Here is a 12,723-nt window from a genome sequence, read left to right on the forward strand (position 1 = left end):
GGCCTTGGAGTATATAGCGAACAGACAAACAAATATCCTCATACAAATCAAAATGGGAATCGTACAGAGGTCTGTGTCGACTGGGTCATATTAGAGAGGAACTGTCTCATTTTTATTTTCATAAACAAGTTAGATAACAAATAACACAATATTAATTTCTTTACATAAAATAATGTATTAATATTAGTTTTCACAACAATACAATTAAATATTCAAAAGCTTAAAATTAAAACTAAAATGACCACCCGGTTGAATTCATAGCGGGCTGTGCAGACGCGAGCGAGCGAGAATGGCGAGACGCGATAAATATCAAACCCTGTCAGATATGTGCGAGAACCAGAAATTCGCTCTCGTCAGCGATATTTCTGGCTTATGCATAGTTTTCCTTTGCGACAACTATATCGCTCGCACTCTCTCTCGTTACTAAATTCGCGTCTGCATAGTCGCACCGAGCATTTCAATCTAGATTGTGATCAAGGTCAGCGACTGTGCCGTGGTGCGACCTCTGTCGATCGTTTCGATCTCGACTGAAACGAGGTTCAATCGCGATCGACTCAAGAGAGTTTTTGAAAGTAGTTCCAGTCATAAGAGAATTCGGTTAAATTCCAAATACATATACTGTCATGGCGGCACTTCCTGTTTTCCTCCTAGACTCGCTCCCGGCGCCGTGGCCTTTTGGAGACGAGTGGTGTCACGTGACGGTGCGCGCGATTCGAATTCGACGAGTTGGTGTGCGTGTTGCGTATAGTTCGAATCTCGCAAAAGATGGATTTCGGCGATTTGACGTCCAGGGATTTTTTTCGTCGCTTGGAATCGGAATATCCAAAGTTAGGTGTCGACGTTAGGATACCTTCCGACGTAAAATTCGCTATTAAGGTGGGTTTGCAACCGGTCGAAGCCGAGTGTGGCAAGTGCGACGGCGTTCGTAAAATAAGTTACAGAAATGACGCTAGTTCGGTTTATTTCCGATGTCGCAAGTGCAACGTTAATAATATTTCGGCGTTCGAAGGTACTTTCGAGGGAAAATTTGGCAAGATATCGTGGGGAACGATAATCGCTTTCGTCTGGCACCTCATTTGCATAGACGATTCGTCGAAGTCTTCGCGTTTGGCCGTTGCGATAAGTCGCGCTACCGGTGTCGACTGGACTAATTTCGTTCGGCACGTGACGATGGTCTCTCTGTTTAATTTGACGAGTTTGAAAATCGGAGGCCCCGGAAAGACCGCAGGAAATAGACGAGAAGGTCGTAAGCAAGCGTGGTAAATACGAAAGAGGGAGGACGCCGAAAGGGACTAGTAAGCGAGCGGTCGGCGGAATCTGCAGAGAAGACAAGAACTGTTTTTTGTGTTTCGTAAACGATCGCTCCGAAGCCAGTCTAGAAGCAATACCGAAGAAGGGAGCAAGCAGCGCGAGCAAGAGAAAAAAAGGAGAGGAATGGCGTCGCGACGGTGGAAAGANAATGCACAATGTTCACTGAGTCACGTGATGTTATAAATTAGATATATGTGAAATATTCTTTTTTTCCAATTATTTGAAATTGTCACGTGATGTTATTAACGGGTGCCTCAACAATTTTTACATGGACTTGAGACGTGTAACGTGTATTTCTGCTACCCGTACACGTTTAACGTTTGAACTTGTGCCTCAACCTCTCTAATCACAGTTGGATTTTTCACACGAACTTCTGTTATTTTTAACAACAGAATGTTTGTCGCTGAAGGTTTACATGTAACGATCGACCGACGTTTTTGTCTTTGCCGACATGTCTAGATCGTATATATACGTATGCTTTCTGATGTACAGTATCCGTGCACGAGGGCGACGAAGAGAAACGGCAGAGGAAAGACGAACGCCCAGCGAACAGCGAAGCTTGTGTGTGTGTATATATATGTATGGTGCGCGTTACCGTAGGATTCTTGTACGCGAAAACTGGATTATATGCGATTGTTCAGACAACATCGGGCGATCCCATCTTCGTCGTCGTCGACCTCCAGGACATAGCCGAGGAGGAGGAGGTGGCGGCGGTGGTGACCGGCGACCTCACCCCGTCCTCGTCTAAACAAGATCGGAAACTGGCTAGGCGTCGTCAGGTAGCGAAAGGAGGAGACTCTGCCGAAGATGAGTGTACAATCTGTTTTGTTGGCCTTTTCCATCGTCAGTTAGAATGTGTTAGAGATAGCGAAATAGAAGCGCGCTCGATTTAGATGGGAGCGGCGGAGAAAACGTTGCCTATTTAGCGGTAATAATCGGGCTTTTCTTTAGTCTTTGCAGATAGAAGTGTCGTTAGAATACGGCTTGCTGCCTGTTAAACACGCGATAGGCTTGAGAGAGAGAGCGAGCGAGGCGCGACTCTCCATGGCGCTCCCCGGAACTGGCGGTCGAAAGGTGGAGATCCTCGTGTTTAGGGAGGTTTTGGGAGTGTCTAGTCAGTTCTAACAGAAATGGCATAAAATGCGGTTTCGAGATTTAGTTCTGAAAATTTTCACTTTTGAATTTTACCCCATTTTTGAGGGTCTCAAAAAGTTCACCTGTAGACATTTTGGGGGCCTATATCTCGCGAAGGGTCGCCCGTACGGGCATGGTTCCATTGACTTTTTTGTTCCTATCGATATGCTCTACGGCTATCTTCCAGTCCCAATCGCGTCCATCTGTCCTAGATTTGAACCCCGTTCAGAAACGAAAAAACCCGAGTTGTTGTTTTGTAAAATTTAATATTTATAGTCTTTTCACAGACTTAAACTCTCCATTCCATACAGGCAAGTGCTATATGTTACCTGTCGCAGTAATTAATTAAGTGAATATAATACATATTTTAAAAAATTATATTTAGTTAATTGTTTTGTTAAATTTTTTGCCAATACATGGCGCTACGTGTAAATCAACAAATGGAATGTAGACAGAAAGTGATCTACAAAAATTCAATAAATAATTTGGGGTGGAATGTATGACGTCATCTAAGTTACAGGCATGTAAACGTAACTGCCGAGTTTCGTAGCTATTGGTCGAACGGCCTTGGAGTATATAGCGAACAGACAAACAAATATCCTCATACAAATCAAAATGGGAATCGTACAGAGGTCTGTGTCGACTGGGTCATATTAGAGAGGAACTGTCTCATTTTTATTTTCATAAACAAGTTAGATAACAAATAACACGATATTAATTTCTTTACATAAAATAATGTATTAATATTAGTTTTCGCAACAATACAATTAAATATTCAAAAGCTTAAAATTAAAACTAAAATGACCACCCGGTTGAATTCATAGCGGGCTGTGCAGACGCGAGCGAGCGAGAATGGCGAGACGCGATAAATATCAAACCCTGTCAGATATGTGCGAGAACCAGAAATTCGCTCTCGTCAGCGATATTTCTGGCTTATGCATAGTTTTCCTTTGCGACAACTATATCGCTCGCACTCTCTCTCGTTACTAAATTCGCGTCTGCATAGTCGCACCGAGCATTTCAATCTAGATTGTGATCAAGGTCAGCGACTGTGCCGTGGTGCGACCTCTGTCGATCGTTTCGATCTCGACTGAAACGAGGTTCAATCGCGATCGACTCAAGAGAGTTTTTGAAAGTAGTTCCAGTCATAAGAGAATTCGGTTAAATTCCAAATACATATACTGTCATGGCGGCACTTCCTGTTTTCCTCCTAGACTCGCTCCCGGCGCCGTGGCCTTTTGGAGACGAGTGGTGTCACGTGACGGTGCGCGCGATTCGAATTCGACGAGTTGGTGTGCGTGTTGCGTATAGTTCGAATCTCGCAAAAGATGGATTTCGGCGATTTGACATCCAGGGATTTTTTTCGTCGCTTGGAATCGGAATATCCAAAGTTACGTGTCGACGTTAGGATACCTTCCGACGTAAAATTCGCTATTAAGGTGGGTTTGCAACCGGTCGAAGCCGAGTGTGGCAAGTGCGACGGCGTTCGTAAAATAAGTTACAGAAATGACGCTAGTTCGGTTTATTTCCGATGTCGCAAGTGCAACGTTAATAATATTTCGGCGTTCGAAGGTACTTTCGAGGGAAAATTTGGCAAGATATCGTGGGGAACGATAATCGCTTTCGTCTGGCACCTCATTTGCATAGACGATTCGTCGAAGTCTTCGCGTTTGGCCGTTGCGATAAGTCGCGCTACCGGTTTCGACTGGACTAATTTCGTTCGGCACGTGACGATGGTCTCTCTGTTTAATTTGACGAGTTTGAAAATCGGAGGCTCCGGAAAGACCGCAGGAAATAGACGAGAAGGTCGTAAGCAAGCGTGGTAAATACGAAAGAGGGAGGACGCCGAAAGGGACTAGTAAGCGAGCGGTCGGCGGAATCTGCAGAGAAGACAAGAACTGTTTTTTGTGTTTCGTAAACGATCGCTCCGAAGCCAGTCTAGAAGCAATACCGAAGAAGGGAGCAAGCAGCGCGAGCAAGAGAAAAAAAGGAGAGGAATGGCGTCGCGACGGTGAGTAAAAATGCGTTTTTCTTCCTTATTTTTAATAGTTTGTTTAGAGCGATTTTTTCGATCTCTCGTTTGTTTTTACCCCTTTCGTCTTTCGTTCGCGGTTCGCGCTCACCGTCACATGACACCACTCGTCTCCAAGCGGCCACGGCGCCGGGAGCGAGTCTAGGAGGAAAACAGGAAGTGCCGCCATGACGGTATACGTATCCGGAATTGAACCGAGAATTCCCTCAATCCCACGCGCGCGAGAAAAAAAAAAAAACAAGTGGAACACGTGGCCGGCTATCAACACAGAAATAAAATACACATTTAGAGAGACGATGCGATCTGCTAATTATTAGATACATGGCAAGAAAAAGTATTATTTCTAAAAAAATTTCCATTTTATTCGTTGACTTATCGCGTAGTTATGCCAGTTTTATCATCGCTTTCAATAGCCGGGTTTTTCTCAAGCGGACTGCCTGCGCGAACAGCTGGACGTTCGACTAGCGACAGTTATAAACGAATCAAACTGAGTCGCGAACACATATAAGGCTGTTAACTCCATACGTCTGATTCTTCGTTTCTCATTGTCACAGTTATGACGTAGTTAATCGTCAAAAGAAAATAACCAATAGCATGACTCGTTAGATTTTTCCATAACATTAACTGTACTATTTTTTGTTTATAAAACATCCCGCGGAAAGCGGGATTTCAAAAATTGCCTATAGGCTAATTGTAAAGCTCCCCTCCACGGTAATCTTTAGTAAAAGGCGAAAGATTAGTTCGATTGAAGGGAATTTGCGTGCACTCTTGCTGAAGGGAGTCGTTAGGACGGTTGCTTTCGTCTCTCTGGTGTCACTGTACTTATGTTTCTCTCTTCGAAAACCTTATTAAACAATTTCGTAAATTTAAAAGCCATTCGATAATACACACCGAGTTATCGAATATTTCTTAAAGATGTGAAACAATGAGTATTTTAACTATTTTTTCCAAGCGTTAAGTAGGAATATTTTAGTAACTTCTCGACAGATGGCGCTAGGTCAACGTCGTTATATTTCGTATCGTATTTTGACACACTTTTATTGCTTTTATTCGTTTGTAATTTTAGAATAAAATAATATTTCGTGGACGTTTCGAAGAGTGTAAAATTTTTACATTTATTTTTTAGCGCCGTATCGAATTATTTAAGAATCGACCGCATTAGTAACAGCGTTACAATTCATTCCGACTCGAAATTCTTTTAATTTTTTAAAATTATTCTTTCCTAGCGTTGAGACTAAAAAAAACAATTTTAAACGTTTTAAAATATATCTTTTATTTTATTACCGGTACTAGCAGATGAGCCCGCGTTGCCAGGGCAAAAAGCTTACGGGCAGGAGATTCAGGTTAAAGCGAACTTCCGGTTTAAACCGGAATTCACGTTATTTCAATTCAAAATTTCACCTGAAAAGAGTTAAAGGCACAATTCTATTGCTAATAGGAAAAGTACTGTACGTGCAGGGGCAATACACCACTAAAAGAATTGAGAACGTTATGACGATGTCACAATAAATAATCGCTGGTTGGAATTAGTTTGGTTTATTTGGTTACAGCAGCGCGACACCCAAGCGATTTGGAGGATGCCCACAGGAAGAATTTTATGGGAAGCTGGACCCTGTTTAAGTAAAGAAAACTGCACGTGGCTTGTCGGTTGGCCATGCCCAAACCTACGACTAACTACCAGAGTTCGGTGGTTTTATGAACTCGGTTACTGGAGGACGCTTAGAACTAAGAAAGTATTGTTCAGAAATGAAAAACTCGAATAATTAATGTGGAAAATTAAATACTTACTACAGACTTTTCACATGGTAACACTTCTGATTTTACAGAAGTGCTATATGCTACCTGTCTCAGTAATGATATAGGGCGTCTATTCCGCGCTATAATCATTTGCCGCAGTAATTCAGTGAATATACTATATATACTGTATTTTAAAGTTATATCCTTTTTACAAGAATTATATGTAGTTTATTTATTTGTTAAAGTTTTTGCAAATAGATAGCGCTGCGTATAAACCAGCAAATCGAATGTAGATAGATAATGTTGTACAACCCACCCTAAAATATCTTGAATTTCTGTAAATCAATTAATTTCTAAGTTAGAAGTATGTAAACGTAATGTATGCCGAGTTTCGTAGCAATTGGTCAAATGATCTAGGAGTGTATAGCAAACAAACAAACATACTTGTTTATATATAGATAACACCGGTCTTCTACTACCGAAACATTAAAAGTTCAATATGAATCATGAAAGCGCTGTCCATAAATTACGTCCGCATTTTTCTTGAAATTGTACTCTCCCAGTTTGTCCAAGTTTCCATAATCCCTCTCATTGTCCCCAAGTGGTCAAAGTGGCAGCCTACCACTCTGGGGGTCCCGGAATCAAAAAATCCTCAGGAATTTTTTTGGGGAATGGTCCGTTCCGATGTCGGGCCCCGTCCCTCACCACTCGGTAGTCCCATAGTGGTCCTACTAAAAAGAGGCCCTCTTAGTGCCCACAGGGCGGAGAGTTAAAACACCCCCTCCCATTTTCGGATGTCCAACAAAACTCGAACCCTTAAAACCTTTATCACTTTGTGAATGATAGATACCATAAGTAGAAACAAACCAGAGGAAATTTTGAAATAAATATAATCTTTCCTAGGGTTTATCTTGCATTGGCACAGGGTCCACTTGTTTACATGCATTCCTCCCATTTTATACTTGATCCAGTGAATCATTTAGCGAAATTCCCACTGTTTCCATTTTTACTGATTCCGTCAAACCACCTTTTTTCGGGGTGTCCACAAGGTCTAGTTCTCCCTAGATCACAACAGAGAATATTTTTTGCCATTGAATGAGCATAACATGTTCATATCACCATAATCAAGCAAGCTTCTTGCATCTTGTCCATAACTGACCTAACTCCTAGTTGTTTTATTATGTGGTCAAATTGCATAAGACTCAATGACCATCTCAGCATTCTCGTTTGCATGGCATGTAGCACCTGTTCATGCTTCTTTATGACAAGCCAATTTTCTTACCCATACATTGCTACTGGTTGGATGAGTGACAACAAATTTTTGCCTGAAAATGCATTGGCATCTTTTTATCACAATGCACTTTGGTTACCTCTTTCCATTTCACCCAGGCAGCATTGATTCCTGTATGAATGTCTGTTGTTGTTTCGCCATCCGATGAGATAACGGAGCCTAAGTATTTGAATTTCACAGTTTTTATAATTTCTTGGCCATCTATTTGGTTTTTTTTATTTGTCTGTGTGCCACATTCTAAGTATTCAGTCTTCTAAAGGTTTAATTGCTAGCCATTTTTCTCAGGTGAGCTTTCCAAGTCTTGGCCTTGGTTTTCAAGGTTCATTTGATTCTGGTCTCCAAGACCAAAATAGTTGAAATACAAGTAAATATGAAATACATAAACTAAATGAATGTTTAATGAAATATTCATACATCCACTATATTCTAATTCTTTTACACAGATATGCCCATACAATGCGTATAGGCTGTTAATTGGTGCTTTAAAAGCCAACATTTTATATACAGCAGGATCATAAGAGTTTCTTGAGGATATATAACTTGTGGGTTATGGGTTTCCTACAGATAAACATATTTATTTGCCCTTTTTCAAGCTTTATCATAATGTTGAGGAAATGTACAGTATCTCTTTAGAGCTTTCTCGTTTCAGTTATATTTCTTAATCATAGGAGTTTCTATTTAAACAAACAGGTTTATAAATTCATAAACCTAACTTACGGGTTTTTCTGCCAAAGTGTATCGCCTATATATTATATGCAACATAGCATTTCATTTTTAAAGGTAACCATAATTTTCTTAAGACTAATTCACATAGCATTCACAACATTTGGACCACCCATCAAGACAAGTTGCTTTTGTCTGTAGACCTTACTGTCAAAAATACACGCATAATGTGTAAGGTATGCTAGTTATAATATTAGTTTCTGTATCTTTTGGTCCACAGGACATAAGATGGTTACAGACTTTTAATATCTAGTTACATATTCCTCATCAGCAAATTAATTTCTTGTATATCTTTAGCAACTTGTACTTAATCTTTCACTGAGTAACAGTTAGCCGGCCAATTTTTTCTTTTAGGAACTTGAATAATTCTTTCTCCAATAAAAAGGCTGGTACTCCATAGTTTTTCATTATCGGTCTTAATTGCTCACACTACTTATGGGTTTCATCCTATGAAAATAATACGTAATTTATGGACATCCCCTAGACATTTAAAGATTGTCATCCTGCGTAACAGGCAATAGTACCCAACTTTATACCTAGATGGTCACACTGATTAATTAAAACCTCCTGGATGGGTGACTATCCAGACATTAGTGTACTAATATGAACCAAGGTGTGGCTGCTGTCTAGATTATAATTCATTTATTATTGACACTCACTCTTGGTAATCAAGGTATTGCAATTGTATCAAATTTTGGACATTCATGTTTTGATGGATAAGCACAAATTGTGGTCCCTACAGTACATTTTCACTATTTTTGTAATGATGCATGCACATGTGCTTATATGTCAAGTTCTACTCAATGGTATATATTAAAGAAAACTTTAGGATAAATCTTGGATGAAATGTTATTACACTTTTAATAATGAAACAAAATTGAAAGTGTTAATCTTACTTAGCTTAAAAATAAATAAAAAATTGCATAATGAAAATATAAACAGAGAAATCAATCTTCACGGTTTTTAGATGCATACAAGGAAAACACCACAAAAAAATATTTAATGGCTGCCTTTACCAATGAAATTGTTTATTTTTCTGAAATAAACAAACAATTTTTTCAACTAATTTGTAGCATTTACTTTTAAACATTGTTTATAAGTGTGTGTATTATTTTAATTCTGTGATTTGTTCAATCATTTGTTGATAAAATATGTCTAATGGTTTTTCCAGAAAATGACTTATTTTCAATTTGCCAGTCAAGTCTGAAGTGTTTATTGAAGTGACACACTACTCAGAGAATTTTCTGATTTTTCAATACATGCAACCTTTTGGACTTGACTGAATACATTCAAATTTGACAAGTAAACACTTTCTAATGATGTGTTTCAAAAATAATCAAAATTAAATGACACTTATGCTCTCTAGTTATGTGGCAACCACATCGGTTTCATAAAAGAATGAAAAATTTTGAAACAGGTACATCATGTATACAAATCATAGCTTCAAGAGTATACAGCATTGGATTTGTTTCCCTGGTGACATAGTTTTTGTTTATGCCATTTAGTATGAACTGAAGCTGTTTATTGCAACTCTGAAACTCTGTCTAAATGATGACAGACAGGCTTCACATTAACCAGATAATCCAAATTTCCAGTTTCATTCTTGCAACTTGGATGAAGTTAGTGTTAACCATAATGTATAGAGATTTGTCATTTTAATCCTCCCATAGCTAAGCTTCTGTTTCACAGCACTGCAAAATTTGATTTGAAGCACCATTAAATCCCATATCAGATAAAGTAAAAGTACAAAGAAATTGATTACAACATTTTTAATATACTTCAACTTATTTATTCTAAAGTAGGGCCAATACAAAACTGATAGATAATACATCACAAAAGATTTAATGAGTTTAAAAAAATTTTTTTTTACTTCTTTTTTGGGTTTGTGAAATTAAGAAATTTTGCAATACAATAAAGCTTGGCTCCAATGTTTCGAAACATTATTTATTTATTTATTTTCCTGCACAGTAGCAAATCACAAAGCATTTATATAATGTTTTATACAAAGTATGTTGCATAAGAGTGCAATTAATTTGTTTTAGTATACAAATCACTTTTTAATATTCATATTCCAAATATTAATAATAACCATGTAAAATGTAACAATGAACATCAATAACATTTACAACATACTCCAAGTATCAACTTTTTTTTTTTAATTTTAAAAAGTTTTCTGTATTTTTTTTTATACTAAACACAATACAGCATATATATATAACAACCAAAACATCTAACATTATGCAAAAAATGGAAAGCTTGTATATTATTACTGTTTTGGAGTGACATACGTACCTTTATGACTTTTTACATTTCAAAAACTCGTACATGCAATTATTATTAAATTATTTTTTATTTGTATTTTGGGCTTGAGTCCTTTTTGTCAAAAATAACTTGGGGCAAGCTACCGTGTGGCCCGAAACGTCAATATATATTATTATTATTTTGTTTATTCGTGGAAATAGTTAGACAAGTGATTATCGTTTCGCTTGACGATTATTATTATTATTATTTTCATTTGGTGAGGAATGTTGGGCTTTGTTTTACCATTAAAAACTTTTACTTTGAATCCTCGTCTATCGGATTTGTTAAAATTTCTTTTTTTTCTGATTTTAAAATATTCGACTTGACAAAACTCATATGTCGAAAACTTTAAATTTTTTTTTTTTTAATATATTTAACTCTGAACTCTTTTTAACATTTCATATTCTCTTCTTTTAAGTACATATATATACACTTTTCTATATATATAAAATCTATAAATAAATTTCTAACAAATTAAACCTTAACAATTTTCGTAAATCTATCAGATTTATAATTTTTATATTATTGTTTGAATATAACCTAAATCTATTGACTAGTGGCTGGCAGCAGTTAGTTCGACTATGGACAACCGAGTAATGGTGTATTTTATAACTGCCTGGTTACACTATATTATGTTAATTTGGCTCTATCGACGTGCACATCGACATGAATAACATTGCTTGTATTATCTCTCTCCGCATACTTTGCCTTTAAAAAAGCATTCACGTACAGATATATATATATGTATTTTTATATATATAAAAAGAAATTCTATTTTCAAACGAAATTATATTATGTGTATACTCTTATGTACATACACATTAAAATTACCACAGGGGGAAAAAATTATAATGATGTTTTATCACATAACTCACACAATTTACTATATAATTTAACTATCACATAATTTTCTATCATGTACAGCATCTCACTTTTTGAAATAACTTACATATACATCAGATCTCTATTACTGACAAGTCCCACAAACATATTTAAATTCATTTTTTGCTTATTAATAATTCTAAAAATTGAAATTCCACATAGCATCTTAAACGCGTAATAAATGTAACGGGTGCAGAGGATCGATTATACGAGTGTAAAATCGGTGCAATAAATTTGATAGAAGTGATTGTGAAGAGCCACTAGAGTACGGGCAGATAGGAACAAATCCCTACTAGCATACGACCGGTGCCGTAATATGTTACAGTGGCCGATGTATACCAGAGTAGAAACAAATCCCTTAAATGGTCCAAAAAACACTACAAACACACCTGATAATCTGATATGTACTCGTTTAAATCGGAACTGAGTGATCATTACTGGTGGGATAATAGGATCAATTAACAAGAATCAACGATAACCACTGCGGACCACACTTTGTTTAAATGAATAACAACTGGAGAGATTATTAACGAGGACCAATTGTTCATTGATGACGCTGGGAATCGGGTAACAATAAACAGTTATTTGATCCTTATTTTGATTGTAAAACCGATATAGGTAGTGAAGGTGAACCTGAACGATGGAAATGGATATTTTGCCATTTTCCATCTTTCTTATGCCATAATCTTGTCTCTTCTGATCTTTGAGTGTGAGCCATACCCGATCTGTTTTTAAAAAACAATAATTAAATTGTTTTTTTTAAAGAACTTGCGACAAAAACAATATGAAGATGACAACTTACTTGTCAATATATTGGGTTAGACGAACATAAGCAATGCAAGCGGCATCTTCTCCCAAAAGATGAACAGCAGGATTAAGCATCAGGGTATGTAGGGTTTTTATCTGCTTTCCTAGAACTAATATGTAGTTTTATTTATTACAATATTGTTCATTAATAAATAATTTTGAATAATTATTACATTGCTTTATTTAAAATTAACAAATATCAACATTATGTAGAATGTTATTAAAAATTATAATTTAATAAGAATTTCCTTCATTACAATCCTCTTAATTCTCAACTAAAAAAAACAACATTAAACAAAAATTAGAAAAAAAGTTGTCTTCGTATAATTTATGCTGATAAAAAATAATTATTTTAAGCTGTCGTACCCAAAACATCTATTTTGCACTTTTCTAAATCCATTCTAATGTAATAAGAATACTTAACCTGCACGTAAACATTTACATCACACAGTATACATTACTCACAGACAAAAAGCCTTAGATTCTCACCATAGCAAGATCCACA

General features: G+C 37.0%; 1 protein-coding gene and 1 non-coding gene across 2 annotated transcripts in view; both read right to left on the minus strand.

Annotated features, from left to right (window-relative positions):
* Positions 1-5,126: 5,126 nt before the first annotated feature.
* Positions 5,127-5,243, minus strand: LOC111618122. The gene has a single exon (XR_002755521.1). It is a non-coding gene; the product is annotated as a U5 spliceosomal RNA (small nuclear RNA).
* Positions 5,244-9,995: 4,752 nt separating this feature from the next.
* LOC111618104 (calcium/calmodulin-dependent protein kinase type II delta chain-like) overlaps positions 9,996-12,723 on the minus strand; it is a gene marked incomplete at its 5' end in the record, with an annotated part of 158,040 nt that continues 155,312 nt past the window's right edge. Inside the window, 2 exons of the mRNA XM_023359551.1 lie at positions 9,996-12,136; positions 12,214-12,328. Of these exons, the coding sequence (XP_023215319.1) occupies positions 12,004-12,136; positions 12,214-12,328 (248 nt within the window). The remainder of the gene's footprint in view (positions 12,137-12,213; positions 12,329-12,723) is intronic.

This window comes from Centruroides sculpturatus, unplaced genomic scaffold, assembly GCF_000671375.1.
Source record: "Centruroides sculpturatus isolate CEXI.00-Female unplaced genomic scaffold, Cexi_2.0 scaffold183, whole genome shotgun sequence".
Lineage (NCBI taxonomy): Eukaryota > Metazoa > Arthropoda > Arachnida > Scorpiones > Buthidae > Centruroides > Centruroides sculpturatus.